Below are 20,154 nucleotides of genomic sequence, written 5' to 3' on the forward strand. Positions count from 1 at the left end.
CGGAACGGAGTGATATTTATATAAACCAATGGGAAATTTTTAGGGAACTAGGTAGAGTCGAGTGACAGATCTGTGTTTAAGAATCGATCCTTAATATCACTGGCCAATTTTGTTGACTGGCCGGTCTCCCTGCCAATAAAACTGGCGGATGGGCCTGCCATCCGGGAACTCCCCCAATGGGCGGGGCTAACATGCCTTTTTCCGAAACACCGCCTCCCGGCCTGAACAACTCGCTTCACGCTGCTATTGGCTGTTCTACAATAGCGACAGTTCTCGCGTCCAATGAGACTGAGAGAAAGTCCCCGGGGGGGAAGGTTCATTCAGCTGTAGGTCCGTGCCTCCCTTTCACTGGCTTGGGTGCACGAGCGACAGCGCGGCTGACCAACCGGGGGTGGGGCGAGGGCTTTGGGCGCAGCCCCAGGGCCCCGGGCGGGAGGTCGCTTGGGTCGGGTGTCGCCTGAGAACCGGATGAGGCGGCGACCGTGAGGCCGAGCCGGGAGCGGGCGTCGCGCCGAGGCCCGGGCGGACGGGGAGCAACGGCCGTGGACGCCGCGGGGCCGCGTCGTTGAAGGCAGGGGCGGGTGGGGAGCGCGGGGCGCTCGGGCCGGGGCCACCGGCGCCATGGGCAACCGCGGGATGGAAGAACTGATCCCGCTGGTCAACAAGCTGCAGGATGCCTTCAGCTCCATCGGCCAGAGCTGCCACCTGGACCTGCCGCAGATTGCCGTGGTGGGCGGCCAGAGCGCCGGCAAGAGCTCAGTGCTCGAGAACTTCGTGGGCCGGTGAGCGAGCGTGGCGGCGACGGCGGGCGGGCGGCGGCCTAGGGCGCGGAGGGCGGACCGGGAATGGCGCGCCCTGCGCCGCCGGCGTAACTGCGGCGCTTGCGTGCCCGCGACGGGGACGGGGACAGGGAGGCGGGCCCTGTGGGACGCCCTGGGCGGAGGGCTCCTTGCAGGAGGTGGGGAGCCGGCCCAGGCTAAAGGGGTATCTCATGGGCGAGGGCCAGAAGGTGCGGTGGATTTCTGCCGATTCTCTGGTCCTCAGCTATAGTGGGTGAATTCTACCATATGGTTGCCTGTGTGTCAGGGGCAGGTTCCCCTTCCCTGTCTGTCCGAAACCTGTCACTTAGATATCCATTGGGCCGACCCCTGCGGTCTGACTGGCTGTTCATTTATCTGGAGCAGTTCCTGCCGTCTCGTTGGCTGTCTCTCTGTCCTGGATAGGCTTCTGCCACCACCACCATTTGGCTGTCCATCTGTCCAGTACCGCAGAGCAGCCCCCTGCTGCCTGGCCAGCTATCTAGGATGACCTGTCCTGTCCGGCTGCCCATCCGTGCACTTCACAGACTTTAACACTTATCTCTTCCTCTCTTGGGTTACCTCCAGCTGGCCTCTGCTGTCTGACTGGCTGGCTGACCCTTGGGGACCCTGTTGCCTGGCTCTCCTGGGCTGACTCTAAAGCTTAGTGCCTGGTGAACGCTGGCTCCTCTTTTCCAAGTGGAACCTTTGTCTGTCTGTCCTACTATCTGACCTTCTCCTAATCTGCCTGTTTGTGCCATAGCGGACTGACTGTCTGACCCCACCACTGTGGCAGGGGGTGGTGGAGGATGCAGAGAGAAAGGGAGCTGAAGGGTGAGACTGGAACTCCTCTCAATTGGAAGTAGAACCCTCGGGGGAATCTTTCTCCAGGACTCTTTCCTGGTCCATGTCAGGGTACCTCCATGGCCCTAGAACATAGGGGCCAGCCCCCCAAGCTAAAGCCTGCAAATGTGGGGGGCCCTTCCTGGATCCTGGGAAGGAACTTCTTACCTGATCAGGCAAGATCTGGAATACAGCCTTTTTTGGATAGTTCTGAGAAGTCTCAGTTTGGCTCTCTGTCCTGTGGACATATTCCATTCTGTGGGCTGTTTCCTAGGATTCAGGAAGCTAATGGATGTAATTAGGTTCTTCTCTCTCCCTTCCCCCACTTCTTGCCCTTCTGCCTCCCAGATGGGTGGCCACTTCTCTATTTGTCTAGGAAGGACTCCATTTGTGACTGGGGCTGCCAAATGATAATATCATAGTCATTATTATCGTGATTATTGTTGTTATCAGTGTTAAGAGGTAACGTTCATCCTACAGGCCCCAAGCCAAGTTCTTTCTTGTTCCACTCAGAAGACAGCCTGTTTACCCAAGACCACCAGGCAGGAGGAGCTCAGTGGAGCCCAGCTTTGCTCCTGCCTTCCCAGAGGCCTGGGGGTTTTGCTCCCAGCAGCGTGAATTTCCTCCTTTGCTGCTTTGTCTCTGGCGAACTGCCTTCTGTCTACTGTGGCGGAAAGGCGTGGACTTGGGATCAACCAGGCCTGGGCTGAGCCTTGGGCTGGGCTATGGGCCCCCTGCTTGGCCATCTTCCTGCCTGGCCTGCCCAGGCTTCCAGTGGGCATCCGCAAAGCTCTGTCCATTTCATTTGCCTTGTGATCTTGCACAGATTGTTTTACCTCTCTGAGCCTCAGCTGCCCCTCCTAAAAATGGGGTGATGGACCCTCAACAAGACAGTTGCGAGGATGCAGTTACATGATGTGTTGAAAGTGCTTACTTAGCATGGTGCCTGGCACACAGTAGGTCTGTATGAATGGAGTTATTATTCACCAGGCTGATTCCTTTCATATTGACAACAAAAGCTAGTTAGAATTAAAGTGCTCTAGGAGCTCCCACTCTGACGCAGTGGAATTGGTGGCATCTTAGGAGCAATGGGACAAGGGTTCAATCCCCCACCTGGCACAGTGTGTTAAAGGCTCTGGCATAGCTGCAGCTGCAGCTTAGGTCTCCACTGCAGCTCGGATCTAATCCCTGGCCTGGGAGCTCCATATGCTGCGGGGCAGCCAAAATGAAAAAAAAAAAAAAAGAAAGTGCTCTAAAGTTAGACACTGGGGAGTTCCTGTTGTGGCGCAGCGGAAACGAATCCGACTAGTAACCATGAGATTGTGGGTTTGATCCCTGGCCTCACTCACTGGGTTAAGGATCTGGTGCGTTGCCATGAGCTGTGGTGTAGGTCACAGACACGACTCGGATCCTGTGTTGCTGTGGCTGTGGTGTAGGCCAGCAGCTGTAACTCTGACTCCACTCATAGCCTGGAAACCTCCATATGCCATAGGTGCGGCCCTTAAAGAAAAAATTAATAAGTTACACACTGGACTTCATTTGAACATTCTGAGGCTGGCACTGCTGTGATCCCATTGTCCAGAGGGGAAAACTGAGGCTTAGAGAACCGAGCATTCAGTGACGGATTGAGCGACTCCAGGTCTCTCTCTCCCACCCCCCGCTCCAACCCTCTGCTGTACCTTTCCCTCCCACCCACCCTGGCAACTGGTGACTGCCAACTGCTGCTGAGCTGGCTCCTGTGGCAACCTCCTTCCAGAGCCTGCAGCGTGACATTGGCATTAACCAGGCATTAATTCAGGGCTCGAGGACCAAAACTGTAAAAAGCCCTCTCTTTGGGTGTGGAGTGCTCAAACGGAGCCAACTTCTTTTTATTTCTGGAGTGTGGAGAAGCCTTCTCAGCTCCAAAGCCCTGCCATAAGGGGGATGGCAGGCAGGACTCGCTTTAAATCCCACTGCCTGCTTCTTTCTCTGACTTTGGCTGAACTGTGCTGTGGGGCTCAGGGACTGGTTCCTCTCTTCTACCCCAAGGACCCACACAGAGGCTCTCCTGGCAGTTTTCAAGGAACAAAAGGGAGAGCATGTTGGCTCTGTGCCTGGGGGCAGATCTGGCTGCTCCATTTCCCTGCTTCCTCCTTGTGGGTTTTTCTAAGAACATGGTCCGAGTGAGAATTACCCAGTTAGCTCAGTCCTGTACTGGGGGTTGCAGGTCGGTGGTCCTGGGGAGCAAAACCTGCTTGTTAGGTCTTTTGTTTCTTCAGCATGGAGATAATTTTTTTTTTTAATGGCCATACCCACGGCATATGGAAGTTCCCAGGCTAGAGGTCAGATTGGAGCTGCAGCTGCTGGCCTATGCCACAGCCACAGCAACACAGGATCTGAGCCGCATCTGTGACCTACACCACAGCTCACAGCAATGCCAAATCCTTAGCCTACTGAGCGAGGCCAGGGATTGAATACTAGTTGGGTTCATTACCACTGAGCCACTATGGGAATTAGCTGCGAACATTTAAAAATGAGATTTTGTTACCATTATGGCTCAGTGGACATGAACCTGACTAGTATCCATGAGGATATGGGAGTGGCCACTTGAGCTGCTACAGTCCCCACTACTCCCTAGTGCTGGCCTGGGCCCATTTCACAATCGCCTGGAGCCTCCTGGCTCCGGAAACTACTTTGAAGACCCAGGGCTTGGCCTGCCTTGTACCAGCAGAGAGACCCGTGTCCCTAAGGAGAGTGGGGGATGTGGCTCCCTGGTGATCCTTGTCATTTAGCCTGAAGAGCTGGCAGGAGGGAAGGGCTTTGGAAATTTGTCCTTGGGAGAAGATCAGGAGAGGGAGGCTGAAGTTGAGGTCTCCAGCTCAGACGCCCAGGCTTGGGCTTGGCCTTGTGAGCCTTTCCTCTCTGCATCTCAGTTTCCCCAGTTAGGAAAGGGGGTTGTTCATAGCACTTCCTCGTGGGCCCCATTCAGGCCGCCAGGTTGGGTGTGTTTCACTTCTTAGGGCAGATAAATTCCTGCCCTGCCTGTCATTGAGAGTGGAGTAAGGATTAAATTAGACCATTTAGAAGTTCCCTGATGGCTCAGTGGGTTAAGGACCTGGCATTGTCACTGCTGTGGCGTGGGTTCAGTCCCTGGCCTGGGAAACTTTGTATGCCATGGGTGCTGCCAAAAAAAAAAAAAAAAAAAAAAAGAGAGAGAAAGAAAGAAGGAAGGAAGGAAAGAAATAGGAGGAGAGACCATTTAGAGTGTGCTTGGAAGAGTGTCTCGCACAGAAGAAGTGCTTAAAATGTCACGCATTTTTCATTCATTTCCACTGAAAAAAGTTTGAGCATATTCCCTCAGTGCCGGGTTCTGCAGACATAGCCCTGAGCAAGCTCAAGATACCAAAACCCCTGCCCTGGGGGAGCTGGCCTTCCTGCAGGGGAAGATAAAGAAGAAACAAGACAGAAGGTGATAACTGTCACAGGGGAATAGAGAGCAGGATTATGGACAGGGCAGGGGGAGGTCAGGGTAAGCCTCCATGGGAAGGTGACTTCTGAGGATGACATCTTAAGGATGTGAGGGAGGACCCACCAGTGGAGATCTGCAGGAAGAGCATCCCAGGCTGTGGGAACAGCCGGTGCAAAGGCCCTGAGGTGGGAGTGTTCCTAGAGGAAGGCATTGTGGGAGAGTGGGGGGAGATGAGGTGAGGAAGGCCCTGGGGTGGGGCGGGGTGCAGGCCAAGCAGAGCTCTGGGAGCTGGGGTGGGGAGCCTGGGTGGAGGGAAAGCTACTGGTGACACTGTTACGATCCTTCTGGACCTTGTCTTGGGCACGCTGAGGGCTCTTGCCTTTGATTTGCAGCTTTACTTCGACTTTCCCCATGAGAAATATCTGTGAACACAGGTAGCACCCGGTGCCATTTTTCTTTTAACAAGACGCAGCTGCCTCTCCTGTCTCCAGCTGTGTTTGCATTTGGTCTTGGGAGTTGCGGCTGTACTGTGGGGCCGCTGCCAGGTACACAGTGGGTGCTGGATGAACACATATCGGATGACCATTGGTGCACATCCCTGCCAGACTGAGGGGTGGGTACGTGGTTTGCTCTTTGGGCTGGTTTGTCCCTTAGCAGATCTGAGGTGTTCAAAGGCACTTGGAAGTGCCAGCTGTTATTCCCACTGTCCTTCCTTAGGGGCAAAGCCAAAGTGCCTTTGCCTGTGTGGTTTGTAGTATCCAGGCCAGCTGGAGTAGGGAGGGTCCAGAGGCACCTGTGAGAATGTGGCTGCCCTCCAGCTAAATGACCTCACATCTTGGGCCTCAGTTTCCTTGTCTAGAAAATGGGGGTGATGGTGGTCCCTCTCTCCTGAGAGCGAGTGGAGCATTCAGATGAGCTAATCCTTGTGAAATATTAAATCCCTACATTCTGATTCCCCCCCTTTTTTTTGGGCTGTGCTTGCAGCATACAGAAGTTCCCGGGCCAGGGATGGAACCCACCCCACACCAGTAATCAGAGCTACACCAGTGACAATACCAGATCCTTAACCCACTGGGCCACCAGGGAACTCTGACATCCCTGCTTTTTGTAGAGCCCTGGGTCAACCCTGAAAAGCAGTTGTTAATTTCTTTTTTCTGAAAGAATAGGAATTCATGATTACTTTGTTGTTAGAAATAACACCTTGCTTCAGCACAAACACTCACTGAGTGCCTGTCAGTGTGGTTTTTGCTCTGGGGAGGTAGCTAGGACCAGCTGGTGGACCAGGTCCTGAAATGGCTATTGGGAGAAATGCTAGTAGGAGCCTGTTCCTGCTGGGAATGGTGGCTGTGAACGAGTATGTGTGGCCGTGAGAGTTTTTTTACGCTCATTAAGTGTATGATGGTGGGAAATAGCGAGCAGAAAGGCCCAACAGTAGCAAATTGGCTATGCAAGCAATTCGTCCAGACAACTAACTATGAAATAGCCACTCAGTGATCTAGAAGAGGATTCTAATGACCCAGAAAGCCATGTAAGACCTGTCAGGGTCCAGACCAAGTGGACCTGTGATCCCATTTTCATAGTAAAAAGCCTGGAAAGATGTACAGCCCCCAACCCCATGTGTGGGTTGTCTTCCCCACGTGATTCTTGGTTTGTTTTTGCTTGTTTGGGGATTACATTTATAACCCAGAAGACAGATTTCTCCAGAGCTCAGCTCTGGACTGCCCAAATGCTTTTCAGAGTTATTTGTCTGGGGATAATGGCCCTTGCTAGGTATACGGAGTGAAATCCCCTGGTAATAAGTCCAGCTGATTGTGGGTGACAGCAGAGGATGGGCAGTCCTAGATTTGGAGTTTTCGAAGGTAGTGCAGCCAGAAGGGGCTGGTGGCTACACGAAACCCCGTGTCTCTCTGGTGTCTGCATTTGGCTCAGAGCCGCAGCTGCCAAGCTTTTGCTCCGTTTGAATGAAAATGCCGAAATTACAGGCCCCTCAACTGCAGGAAAAAGACAGGGACATCAGCTAACCTTTAATTTACTGGTGTTGCCAACCGCATGCTGTAATTAAGCTCTTATTGTGTTAAAGCTTCGGAAAAATGCAAGCCAATAAGGAGATATTTATAGGCCATTAGCTACAATCCGAATAAAGAAAAAAATTGCCCTGCCTCTGAAGCAGAATGGCACTAGAGAGAAAAGACTCCTGCTTCTGGGTAGTTTAGGGCTCCCGTTAGCATTGACAGTGAGATCTCTGCTAGACACTGGGGACTTTCCCCCTTGGAGTCACCCTCCCCTTGAACAGGGAGCTGGGTGGCCCTTTCAGTTTCACCTGCTGCTGGATGTTTATGACACAGTAAGAGTGGAAGTTTGTGGAATTATCCTGTGCTTTGAGTGTCCTGGGGACTTAGGTCTGAAATCTCACTATGTGTTTCCAGCAGCCCTGGGAGGCTGGTGATGCTCCCAGCCTCTCCGCTTTCCAGGAGCAGGGTCTGAAGTCACACAGGGAGGAGGGCAGGAGCAGGGTCTGAGCTGGCCCTGTCTTTTCCAGAGCCCAATGCCAGGGGGACAACGGGGTTGGGAAGGTGTGGCTTTTGGCCAGGAATGGACACCAGGGTGCTTGTATCTGGGGGTGGGGCCGAGGTGGCTGGTGGAGTGACTTCTGGCCTTTGAGCTCCTTTGAGGTTGTCAGCTGTGTGTCTGACAGCATGCCTCAAATAGCACCTACTCTGCTGGCTGCTGGGGACCCAGCTGGGACCTAGATGGATAGAGATCAGGACAGTGGTTACAGGAGCAGCTCCATTTCTGAAGACAGAGACGTGCAGTGACAATGGCGGGAGGAGCGGGAGGTTAGCTGAGCAGGCCCTGCCATGGAGCTACCCCCTCGGAGACCCCAGAGGAGAGTGTCCCTGGCAGGGGGATGCATGGGAACAGGGGGCCTCAGCAGGTGCCGCCTTCAGATGTGGAAAGGGGGCTAAGACGAAGGCACGACCATGGGGCACATGAAGTGCCTGGCAAGTGCCTACTTTTCCTAAATTTTTTTTTGGGGGGGGATCTTTTTAAGGCCATACCTGAGGCATATGAAAGTCCTCAGGCTAGGATCCTGTCCAGTCAGAGCTGCAGCTGCCAGCCTACACCAGAGCCACAGCAACTCAGGATCTGAGCCACATCTGCAACCTACACCACAGCTCACGGCAATGCCAGATCCTTAACCCACTGAGCAATGCTAGGCATCAAACCTGCATCCTCATGGATACTAGTTGGGTACTTAATCTGCTGAGCCACAAGGGGAACTCCCCGCTTTTCCTAAATTTTTATCACACAAGTAGAACATTGAAGACAGCGTTCTTGTGGAAAAGGAAACCATGGAGTTCTTGTTGTGGCTCAGGGGGTTAAGAACCCAAGTAGTATCCATGAGAATGCAGGTTTGATCCCTGGCCTCGCTCAGTGGATTAAGGATCCAGTGTTTCTGTGAGCTGAGGTATAGGTCAAAGATGGGGCTCGGATCACAAGTTGCTGTGGCAGTGGTGTAGGCCGGCGGCTGCAGCTCTGATTTGACTCCTTGTCTGGGAACTTCCATATGCTGCAGGCGCGGCCAAGTTTAAAAAATCAATAAAAGGAAACCATGACAGATGAGGACATGACGTACCATCCACTCTGTCTCTTCCTTCCATCTCTGTGTGGGAACTCCATCGTCAGTGTGGGGTGTATCCTGCCAGACCCTCCTCACGTTTAGGTATAGACATACATGCTGGTATCTATAGAAAATCCACAGCACTTTTCGGGGTTGCTTCTTTTTTGTTAACTTCTTTCCAGAACTGGGACTCTCCCATTTACGTTGTTCGGAGACTTGTTTTCCAACCACCCGACACATCCTGGATGGTCCTTCCACGTTGGAACACTGGTCACTGCTGCTTCGAGTTTTTCTAAACCCTACCCCCAGCCCCCACTGCTGCCGAGGGGTAAGAAGGAAGGCAGGGGTTCTGGTGAGAAAGGACAGTGCTGTTATGGGTGCTGTTTGCCATGATCCATGTGGGGCCCTGGGTACAAGGCACATCACCCACTTGGAGGCCGGGGGTCGATCACTGTTTACTGATGAGGAAACAGGCAACAGAGCTTTGCTCAGGTGGCTAGACTCAAACCCAGAGCCTCGGCCTTCATGGGAGTTCTCCGACCCCCAGAACCTGTTGGCCTGTGCCTGAAGTGGCACCCTCACCCCTGACTGCGTTGGATTTTGTGACCGTCCTTTTTCCCTTGGCCAGCCTTTACAGGGTCCAGTTTTTGCTCCTTCTATATTGTGTTTATACCTGAGTGGCCTCAGAAGTTTCTAGAACGAGGCCAGGTGTTGAGGAATAATCCAAGCCCTTGTGGGAGTCCTTGCAAGGCCCATTGTAAGGCTCATCTGCTCAAGTTGCCTCCTTGGGTGGCAGTCGGGGGGCAGCTCTGGTCTTCCTCTTGCACTGAATGGTTCTCCCGTGTCTTTGACATGCTCACTGTGTGCCAGGCACCAGGTACTGTCTGTATGTCACCTCAGCTTAGCTCCATTTTACAGATGAGGCCACTGAGAGGCAAAAATGGTGCAAGCAGCTGAGGGCCTCTGAACCCTATCTTTACCCGCTTGTTTACTTTCCCAGTATTTGTCCCCAAATTCTTCTTGGAAGAAGCAGTGGGTCTTTCTGCCTAGGTGAGGACAGGCAGGAGCTGCCTGGAAGCAGACTAGTGACTGGTGAACATGTACCTTGGTGCCCATCCTGTCTGGCTGTGGGCCCCAGCTTGAGGCTCATGCCTTATTATCTGTAGGGCGCTAGCTTTATCTTTTTCATGGCTGTGTAGTATTCCATGGTACAAAGGCACCCTTGTTTATTCGCTGGCTTCTTGGTGATGGATGCTTAGGCCGCTTCCAGGGTCCAGTCCCAGGATTTGGTCATGGACATGGGACACCTGTATAGAATGTGGGGGAGGAGGACAGGGGGAGATTGGCCAGCCCTGGGTCTGTGGTCCTCACCTCCCCAGGTGTAATGGCCAGGATGCCACCCAGCAGCTTCCTCACCTGAATTGAATGAGTGGACTTGGGATTGGTCAGAGAGTCCTTCCCAATGACCCCACATCAGCCTGTTCTCACCACAGTTTGCCCCCTCTCAACCTCTTCAATGGCCTGGAGCAGAGCAGTCGCTTCTGCCCCTGCTGTCACCCCACAGCATCCACAGGGTACCTCTGGGCAGGTACCCTGACTCAGGGCAGGTCCCTCTGCTGCCCACACCCCTCCATGACTTCCACCTGATTTGGGGTGAAAGTTCAGGTCCTCCTACGGCCCCTGACGCCACCTGCCCTCACCTGTCCCCATTCTCCTCCATGCTTTTCCCACCAGCCACACGGCCTTCTGGCTGCCCCTGATCCCCCCAGGCTCACTTCTACTCCAGGGGCTTTTTGTCCCTTCCTCTGCATCTCCTCTCCGTCCAGAGTTCTCCATGACCAGCCCCTCTCTTCTCGGATTCCTGCTCAAACCACCCACCCCCGCCTCCCCTAGAGGCTGTCCCCGACCCGCCCTGGTTCACATAGGGCCCTGGCGCACAGACTGCCTGTCTAGATGTGTTTTCTTCAGAGCTCTCACCAGGACCTGAAACTATTTTGTGTTGTTTCCTCCCCACTGCCCAGACAGCAGGTCGCTAAGGGCAGGGAGCTTTGAGCACTCCTTGCCATCCTGGCACTTAAGAGGAGTGCACATATCTGCTGCATGAATGTCCCTAGAAGCTAGAATTGAACTAATTTCACTGCACAGATGTCTGTTGAGAAGGGAGGCCAGAGGCCAGCCCTGGGAATTGTCTTTGGGGGCTCACAGCCCACCTGGGATACGTGGGACCGTGAATAGGAGAGTGACTTGGGAGGCTCTGGGGGGCTCAGAAGCAAGCGTATCTTCTTTGCAGGGAGGGCTGTAATTTCCCTCTTTGGCACAGTGTAGTAACAAAAACAGTCTAGGAGTTCTCTGGTAGCCTAGTGGTTAAGGATCTGTGGCGTTGTCACTTCTGTGTGTGGGTTCGATCCCTGGCCTGGGAACCTGTGTGTGCCGTGGGCAAAGCCAAACAAACAAAACAAAGCAATAACAGTCTTAGACCCTGGGCCTGGGTGTCTTCTCTGGACTGGCTTCCTGGCTATGAGATGGAGCCAAGCAGATCCCCCTCCCTTGGCTGTGGTGACTGAGACCCCACACAGCTTCCAGTGAGGTGTTGCCTCCAACTCTTGCCTCCTGCCTGGGTGTCAGGCGGCCCTGGCAGGAGTGGCCCCACTCTGTCCAGGCACTGGCACACTCTCATGACAGGAACCTGAGGTGCAAAGGCAGCTTCGCCCCACGTCTGAATCCCCAACCCATGGATGCCCAAGTGCCTGCTTGGACCAAGAACCAAGGAAAGGAGGCTTCTGGGGTCATTGCTTCTCAGTCCTGGCAGCCCATTAGTATCCATCACAGGAAGATGTTAAAATACCAGTGCCCAGTGCCAGACCCCTCCCCAGACCAACTTAAATCTCCTGGGGAGGGTGGGGTGGGGAGCAGAATCCGGTCATGTGCCACAGCTACTGTTTGTTACAGGAGACCTCCTTTGCCTTAATTTGAACCTGCACGGGCTACAAACCCATGGGATGTAGTCAGGTGGCCAGCAGAGCTGTCCAGGGCCCCGATGACACCCTCATGCCCCAATGGAGGAGGAGGAGGAGGCACCTTGGAAACCCTGCCCCATGACATAGTTTCCCAGCGATAAGAGTCTTTAGGGATTGGCAGGAAGGCAAGCGAGCAGAGCAGGCAGGAACAGTCCCAGCTGGGGTTACGCCCGCCTGCCGGGTGATACACCCTGGCACGGCCAGGCCAGCCCTGGAGAAAGCCCTGTAGTGGGTTGAGGACACAGCCCCTTCTGTCCCAGCCTCTGTCTTCTGTGTTGATGGCCAGGGTCCTTCTGGAGGCTCATAGCCTTCTCACCCAGGAGGCCCCCAGCAGGTCCTACAGCCCTGGAGACAGTGGCTTGGAGGATGACACCCTCAGAAATTGTTCTTTTGTTTCTGTTGTTGCACCCACAGCATATGGAAGTTCCTGGGTCAGGGATCAAAACCCGAGCCATAGTAGCAACCCAAGCTGCTGTTCTTTTCTGGCTGATGAGGCCATGGAGTCCCAGGGATCTATAAATCAAGATCAGGGGCCTGTGACCAGAGACTGAGCTGCTGACTCCGCTCAAGGGAGGCTGCTTGTGGTTTGGGCTGACACGTTTTCTCGCCTTGCAACACTCGGTTCCCCTCATCTGGGAGGAAGTCCTTTAGGTGGAAGCCCAGCTCTTGCTGCTTCTGCCCTGTGGCATCTCTCAGTGGTACTGCCTGGCACAGGTCATCAGGGGGCTCAGAGCAGGCCACTTCCTTAAGTGGGAAGGTCTCACCTGGTGTACGCTCCCAGCACTAGGTATAAAATGATGTCCTAGTTTGAACTTTTTTCTTTTTTTTTTTTTTTTTTACTTTTTAGGGCTGCATCTGCAGCCTATGGAAGTTCCCAGACTAGGGGTCAAATCAGAGCTACAGCTGCCGGCCTATGCCACAGCAATACAGGATCTGAGCTGTATCTGTGACCTACACCCCAGCTCACAGTAACACTGGATCCTTAACCCACTGAGCGAGGCCAGGGATCAAACCACATTCTCATGGATCCTAGTCAATTTCGTTACTGCTGAGCCACAACGGGAACTCCTTAGCTTGATTTTTAATTACAGGAATTATTGGACTATTTACCTGTGAAATAAAATTCTCTCTCTTAGGAAGAGTAAGCTGGAGTTTCCTATTGCTCTTTGCTTGGGATCATCTTCATCAGCTTATGACTCTTGCCAGATCCTTTTTCTTTCTTTACTTTCTCTCTCTCTCTCTCTTTTTTTTTTGGCTGTGGCATGTGGAAGTTCCCAGGCCAGGGACTGGACCCAAGACACAGCAGTGAAGAATGCTGAATCCTTAACTGCTAGGCTGCCAGGGAACTCCCAGATCCTTGTTCTATGTGTGAATGTCCCCCACCTCAAATCCCACGATTACGTCCATCTTAGGCCAAATCTCGACAGAATGTGTCTGCCTCATGCCAAGTTCTTTGCTAGTTAGTGTCTTAAGGGGTTTTTGCCTTTGTTTTGTTTTTAAGAAAAAATTCTATTTTGGAATAATTTTAGATTTACAGAATATTTGCGAGGATAGTACAGAAAGCTCCCATGTACACTTTACCCATCTTTCCCTAATGTTTAACATCTTGCTTACTGCCATGGTACATTTCTCACAACTAAGAAATTAGCCTCAGAGCTCCTCTTGTGGCTCAGCAGTAACGAACCTGACTAGTATCCATGAGGACACAGGTTCGACCACTGCCCCTGCTCAGTGGGTTAAGGATCCAGCGTTGCCGTGAGCTGTGGTATAGGTCACAGATGTGGCTCAGATCTGTCGCTGCTGTGGCTGTGATGGTAGGCGGGCAGATGCAGGTCCAATTCAACCCCTAGCCTGGGAACTCTATATGCTGCACATTCAGCCCTGAAAATCAAAGAAACTAACCTTGGCTTATTATTATTATTAACGACAGCCAGACTTTATTCATTATTCAGATTTACCCTGTTGTCCCCACAGTCCTCTTTCTGTCCCAGGACCAAATCCAGGATCCCACTCTGCATTTAGTTGTCACGACTCCTTAGTCTCTGTCTGTCTGTGACAGTGCCCCAGCCTTTGCTTCTCATGACTTTGGTGTTTTATAGAATCTCTCTCAATTTGCATTGATCTGGAATTTTCTCATGATTAGACTGAGTCAGTGGGTTTGGGGGAAGAAGACCACAAAGATGAGGTGCCCTTCTCTTCGCATCAGGGGTCCATGACAGCAGCGAGGCTTATCATGGGTGATGTTGACCTTGATCTTTTGGTTGAGGTGGCATCTCTCAGTGTTCTTTGCTGCAAAGTTACTCTTTTCTCCTTTTCATACATTATCTTTTGGAAGCATGGGAAGTTCTTTTGAGTATAATTGAGCAGGTAAAATGTCCAAGATGGCCCGAAGTTCAAAAATATCAGAAAGGAGGGGTTCCCACTCTGGTTCAGTGGGTTAAGACTCCAACTGGAGGCGCTTGGTTTGCTGCAGAGGTGTGGGTTTGATCCCCGGCCTGGCATAGTGGGTTAAGGATCCAGTGTTGCTGCAGTTGTGGCGTAGGTCACAGTTGCGGCTCAGATTCTATCCCTGGCCTGGGAACTTCCATATGCAAAAAAAAAAAAAAAAAAAAAAAAAAAAAAGATACAGAGAGGAAGCTTCCTGCCCACCTGCTCCTACAGTCATGTTTAACCATCCTTGCTAGTCTCCTGTGTCCTCCTGGTTTCTCAGGGCAAATAAAAGCAAAGACAAATGTGTTTGTATCTGCTCTCCTCTCCCTCCACTCTCTCATCCAGCTTTACACCTGGTTCTGAACAGTGAGACTGTCACTTAATATTTCTTGGAAATCTTTTTTTTTTTTTTTTTTTTAAATGCCTTTTCTAGGGCCGCTCCCACAACATATGGAGGTTTCCCAGACTAGGGGTCTAATCAGAAATGTAGCCACCAGCCTACACCAGAGCCACAGCAATACGGGATCTGAGCCACGTCTGCAACCTACACCACAGCTCACGGCAGCCCTGGATCCTTAACCCACTGAGCAAGGCCAGGGATTGAACCCGCAACCTCATGGTTCCTAGTCGGATTCGTTAACCACTGAGCCACGATGGGAACTCCTTTCTTGGAAATCTTAGTGTATCAGCACAGAGAGCATGCTTGCTTGTGCTTTTTTTTCCCCCACCCTTGAGGTATAGTTTATATCTAGTAGACACACAAAGAACTGGGTAACTACAACCACAGTCCACATACTGAACACTTCCATTACCCTGCAAATCCCTCTGTGCCCTTTGGCAGCCACCCCTCCCCCACTCCAGCACCTGGCACCTACCCATGGGTTCTCCACGGTATGATTTTTGCCTTTTCCAGGAAGTCATATAAATGGACTCATGCAGCCTTTGAGTCTGGCTTGCTTCTCTCTGTGTAACCCCTTTGAGAGTCATCCAGGCTGTGTGCCTTGATAGTTGCATCCTTTTTGTTGCTGAGGAGTGTGTCTGGACTGCCCGCTGTTGAACTGTTCACCCGCTAGAGGCCCCTCAGCTGTCTCCAGTTCCGGGTGATTGTGCCCAAGGCTGATAGAAACGTTTATATGCAGGTTTCTGTGTGCCTCATAAACACGATACATTTTGAGTTAATTTTTGTGTGACTTGTGAGGCAGAGATTAAGGTTTATAATTTTTTTTTTTTTTTTTTTTTTTGCTTATATATGTCCAGTTGTTCCAGAACTATTTGTTGAAAAGACCATCCTGGGAGTTCTGGTTGTGGCTCAGTGGGTTACAAGCCTGACTAGTATCCATGAAGACGTTCAGTATCCTTAACCCCTGGCCCCGCTCAGCGGGTTAAGGATCCGGTTTTGCTATGAGCTGTGGTGAAGCTCGCAGATGTGGCTTGGATGCAGTGTTGCTGTGGTTGTGGTGTAGGCCGGCACCTGTAGCTCCAATTTGACCCCTAGTTGGGAACTTCCATATGCCGCAGGTGCAGCCCTAAAAAGTGAAAAAGAAAAAAAAAAAGAGAAAACCATCCCCTTCCATGGAGTTGGCTGTGTCAGAAACGAGTTGGCCATGTCTGTGTGGGACCTTTCTGGACCCTCTGTTCTCTCCCATCTATCTGTGTGTGTATCCTTTGGCCAAAATCACATTTCTTTATTACCATAGTCTTGAATTCAGGCTGGGTGAGTCTTCTTTGTTCTTCTTTTTCAGAATTGTTTTGGCCAGTCTAGTTTCTTTCCCTTTACATAGAAACTTGTTGATTTCTACAAGAATGGTATTTGTGTTTCAGCCCATGGAGAGCGTTTCTTTTAGTTTTTATAACTGTATTATTCCTTTTAACAGCAGTTCTCACCTGGTCCACGTAGTCACTTCCTGACCTCACTGTCCACCACCCCTGCCACAGGCTCTTCTCTCACAGGGTCAGAGGGAGCCCCCTTTTTTTTGGCCATGCCTGTGGCATGTGGAAGTTCCCAGGCCAGGGAATGAACCTGTGCCATAGCAGTAACCAGAGCTACAGCGGTGGCTGTGGTCCTCAACCCCCTGAGCCACCAGGAAACTCTGAGGTGGTCTCTTAAGAACATGTCCCTCCTCTCCTTGGAACCTGCCACAGCTTCTAGGTCTATGGTGTAAAACTCAGTGTAAAGTCCTCACTATCACCCAGAAGGCCCTGCATGATCTCCATGCTCTGCTTTCCCTACCGCATCACCCCGTCCCCTCATCTCCTGCTACTCCTTCCTTACTTGCTCTATTCATTCTCACTGGGCTTCTCATTGCTCCTCCAGCGTGTTAGGCACAGTCCCACCTCAGGGCCTTTGCATATGCTATTTCCTCTGCCAGGAAAATTCCTTCCCTGAGAGCCCTGTGGCTCATGCGTCACCTCTGTCAGGGCTCTGCTCAGATGCGTCTTCCTCAAGAGGCCCTCCCTGGCCACTCTGCTAAAATGTCCCCACCCTGTTACTCCATCCTCTTGTCCTGCTTAACTTTTCTTGGAAGCACTTGTCATTCCGTGTCCTTGTCCTCCCTATTTATTTGGTTTATGGTCCATCTCCATCCAATAGTAGATGAGTGCCCTGCTCCCGGATGCGCCTCAGCCTGGCATGGATGGTGCCTGGCATGGATCAGATGCTGTGGAAACCAGCCCGTCTCCCTCTCTGTGTAAACGCACCTGTGTGCATCTCAGTCACTGAGTGGGACCCATTTAGCAAAGGTAGCTGAGCCTGCTCTGCCAAGTCCCACCTGGGCCGCTAGACCCAGTCACTACTTGGAGGTAGGCCAGGTGGGGAGACTGTAGCTGAGGGTCACGGGGAACAAGGCTGTGGGAGGACAGGCTGGGGACTGGCACCAGTCAGGGGCTGGGGCCTTCCTGTGAGGGTTTGTGTGGGTCAGCAGCAGTTTTTATCTTGAAGCTGGATGATGGACCTCTTCCCCTACCGCAACATAGTTTGCTCTTAATGCTTTTTGTATTAAAATAACATCTTTACTGATGTATACTTCATAGATTATAAATTCATCCTTTTAAAGTGCACTCTCCAGCTGATTTTAGACTCTATCCAGAGTTGTGCAGCCATCACTACTATCTAATTCAGAAGAGCTTCATGCCCCCAAAAGGAACTATACCCATTAAGCAGTTATTTCCCATCCTCAGTTCCTGACCATGGCTAATCTAGTTTCTGCCTATGAATGTGCCTGCTCTGGACATTTCATATTAATGAAATCATACACTCTGTAGCTTTTCATGTTTGGCTTCTTTCATTTTGCATTAATGTGATCAAGGCTCATCTGTATTGTACCATCTATCAGAACTGCATTCCTTTTTAATGGCTGCATAATATTTAATAATATTTAATAATTTAATAATATTTAATGGCTGCATAATATTCCACAGTATGGTTCCACCACCTTTTGTTTTGATGGACGTTTGGGTTGTTTCCACTTTTGGATGTTATGAACAGTGCTGGCGTGAACATCTTAGTACAATATTTTGTATGCACCTATGCATTCATTTCTTCTGGGTATCTCCCTGGGGGTGGAATTGCTGAGTCATGTGGTAATCCTTACATTTAAACCTGAGAAACCCCCAGACAGTTTTCCACAGAGGCAGCACCTTTTTACGTTCTCACCTACACAGTGGGAGGGTGTTGGTTTCTCCACATCCTCCTTGGCAACACGTTGTTATCTATCTTTTTGAATTTCGCTTCCTGGTGGGCATGAAGTGGTATTTTGCTCATTGTGTTTTTTTTTTTTTCTTATTTCCCTAATGATTAATAATGAGCTTTTCATGTGCTTATTGGACATTTCTTTGGAGAGTGTCTATTCATGTGAGCTTTTCATGTGCTTATTGGACATCTTCTTTGGAGAGTGTCTATTCAAATCCTTGGTCCACTTTTAAATTGGGTTATTTGTCTTCTCATTGTTGGCTTGTAAATGTTCTTTACATCTGGTATCAAGACTGGTCTTTTATGAGATAAATTATTTGCAGATACTTCCTTCTATTATGTGGGTTGTCTTTTTGCTTTCTTGTGTCCTTGGAAGCAGAAAAGTTTTAAATTTTGGAGCTTCCTTGTGGCACAGCAGGTTAAGGATCCAGCATTCTCACTACTGTGACTTGGGTTTGATCCCCGGCCTGGGAACTTCCATATGTGGGGCCAAAAGAAAAAAAAAATTGTTCTGTGCTTCTTTTGTTAAATTTATCCCTAAGTGGTTTATTGTTTTTGATGCTATTATTATAAATGAAATTTTCCACTTAGTTTCATTTTTAGATTGTTCACTGCTGGTATCTAATAATATAGCTGATTTTTATGTATTGATCTTGTACCCTAGAACCTTGCTCAACTCATTTATTTTCCTCTCTCTCTCTCTGTATGTGTGTGTGTGTATACACACCAGCATTTTCCCTTTTTTGAGAGGGGCTGAACCCACAGTGTACAGGAGTTGGCAGGCCAGGGATCAAACCTGAGCCACAGCCACAGCAGCCACCTGAGCCACAGCAGCAACAGTGCTAGATCCTTTACCCACTGTACCACCAGGAAATACCCCAGCATTTTCTATAGATGTGATCATGTCATTTCTGAATAGTTTTCTTTCTTCCTTTGGCGCTTTCTTTTTTTTTTGCCTGCCTGCTCTGGCTAGAACCTCCAGTAAAATGTTGAACACAAGTGAGAATGGGCATCTTTGGCTCTTGATCTTAGAGGGAAAGCTTTCAGTGTTTCACTACTAAATATGATGTTAGCTGTGGGTTTTGTTTTGTGTAGGTACCCTTTATTAAGGTGGAGTATGTTCCCTTCTATACCTGGTTTGTTGAGTCTTTTTTTTTTTATCATGAAAGGGTGTTGGATTTTGTCAAATGCTTTTTCTGCTATTGTTGAGATAATCATATAGTTGTGTCATTTACTCTATTTTTTTTTTTTTTTTTTTTGTCTTTTGTCTTTTTTGTTGTTGTTGTTGTTGTTGTTGCTGTTATTTCTTGGGCCGCTCACGTGGCATATGGAGGTTCCCAGGCTAGGGGTTGAATCGGAGCTGTAGCCACCGGCCTATGCCAGAGCCACAGCAACGCGGGATCCGAGCCCCTTCTGCAACCTACACCACAGCTCACGGCAACGCCGGATCATTAACCCACTGAGCAATGGGCAGGTACCGAACCCGCAACCTCATGGTTCCTAGTCGGATTCGTTAACCACTGCGCCACGACGGGAACTCCCCATTTACTCTATTAATATGGTGCATTGTACTGACTGATGGCCCCATTTTTGGACCACCGTTGCATTCCTGGAATAAATCTCACTTGACTATGGCACTTAATCCTTTTTTATTTTGCTGGATTCAGTTTACTAGTATTTTGTTGTGGATTTTTTGGTGGCTTTATTCATAAGATAGTGATTTGTTGTTTTCTCCTGATGTTGTTGTCTGGCTTTGGTATCAGGGTAATCATGGTATCATAGAATAAGTTAGAAAGTGTTCCTATTTGGGGTAAGAGTTTGTAAAAGATCGGTATTAATTTTTTTTATTACTGGAATTTTATTACATTTATAGTTGTACAGTGATCATCACAACCAAATTTTATAGCATTTCTATGCCAAACCCCCAACTTGTCTCATTTGGAAAACGTAAGTTTTTCAAAGTCTATGAGCCAGTATCTGTTCTGCAAAGAAATTCATTGTGTCCTTTTTTTAGATTCCACATGTAAGTGATAGCATTTGATGTTGGTGTCTCACTGACTGACTTCACTTAGCATGATAATTTCTAGGTCCATCCATGTTGCTGCAAATGCCGTTATTTCTTTCCTTTCAATGGCTCAGTAATATTCCATTGCGTATAGGTAATATTCTTTATCCACTCCTCTGTCCATAGATATTTAGGTTGTTTCCATGTCTTGGCTATTGTATGTAGTGCTGTAGTGAACACTGGAGTACATGTGTCTTTTCGAGTCATGCTTTTCTCTGGATAGATGCCCAGGAGTGGGATTGCT

At 50.2% G+C, this 20,154-nt stretch overlaps 2 protein-coding genes across 25 annotated transcripts in view; one reads left to right on the top strand and one right to left on the bottom strand.

The window, feature by feature from the left end:
* The window catches only part of KANK2 (KN motif and ankyrin repeat domains 2), a 468,727-nt gene that overhangs the window by 17,190 nt on the left and 431,383 nt on the right, over positions 1 to 20,154 (bottom strand). The gene's annotated exons all lie outside the window — the stretch shown is intronic.
* The window catches only part of DNM2 (dynamin 2), a 99,327-nt gene continuing 79,632 nt past the window's right edge, over positions 460 to 20,154 (top strand). For all 24 annotated transcript variants that reach the window (XR_014837610.1, XM_085012941.1, XM_021083813.2 and 21 more), the window contains exon 1: positions 460 to 782. Coding sequence is in view for 20 of the 24 variants with exons in the window: in XM_021083813.2 (XP_020939472.1) it covers positions 622 to 782 (161 nt within the window). In the remaining 4 variants the exon portion in view is untranslated. The remainder of the gene's footprint in view (positions 783 to 20,154) is intronic.

Source organism: Sus scrofa, chromosome 2, assembly GCF_054392235.1.
Source record: "Sus scrofa isolate SSC_HxYL_T2T_F1_AM1 chromosome 2, Sscrofa_HxYL_maternal_Yorkshire_Landrace_v2.0, whole genome shotgun sequence".
Taxonomy (NCBI): Eukaryota; Metazoa; Chordata; class Mammalia; order Artiodactyla; family Suidae; genus Sus; species Sus scrofa.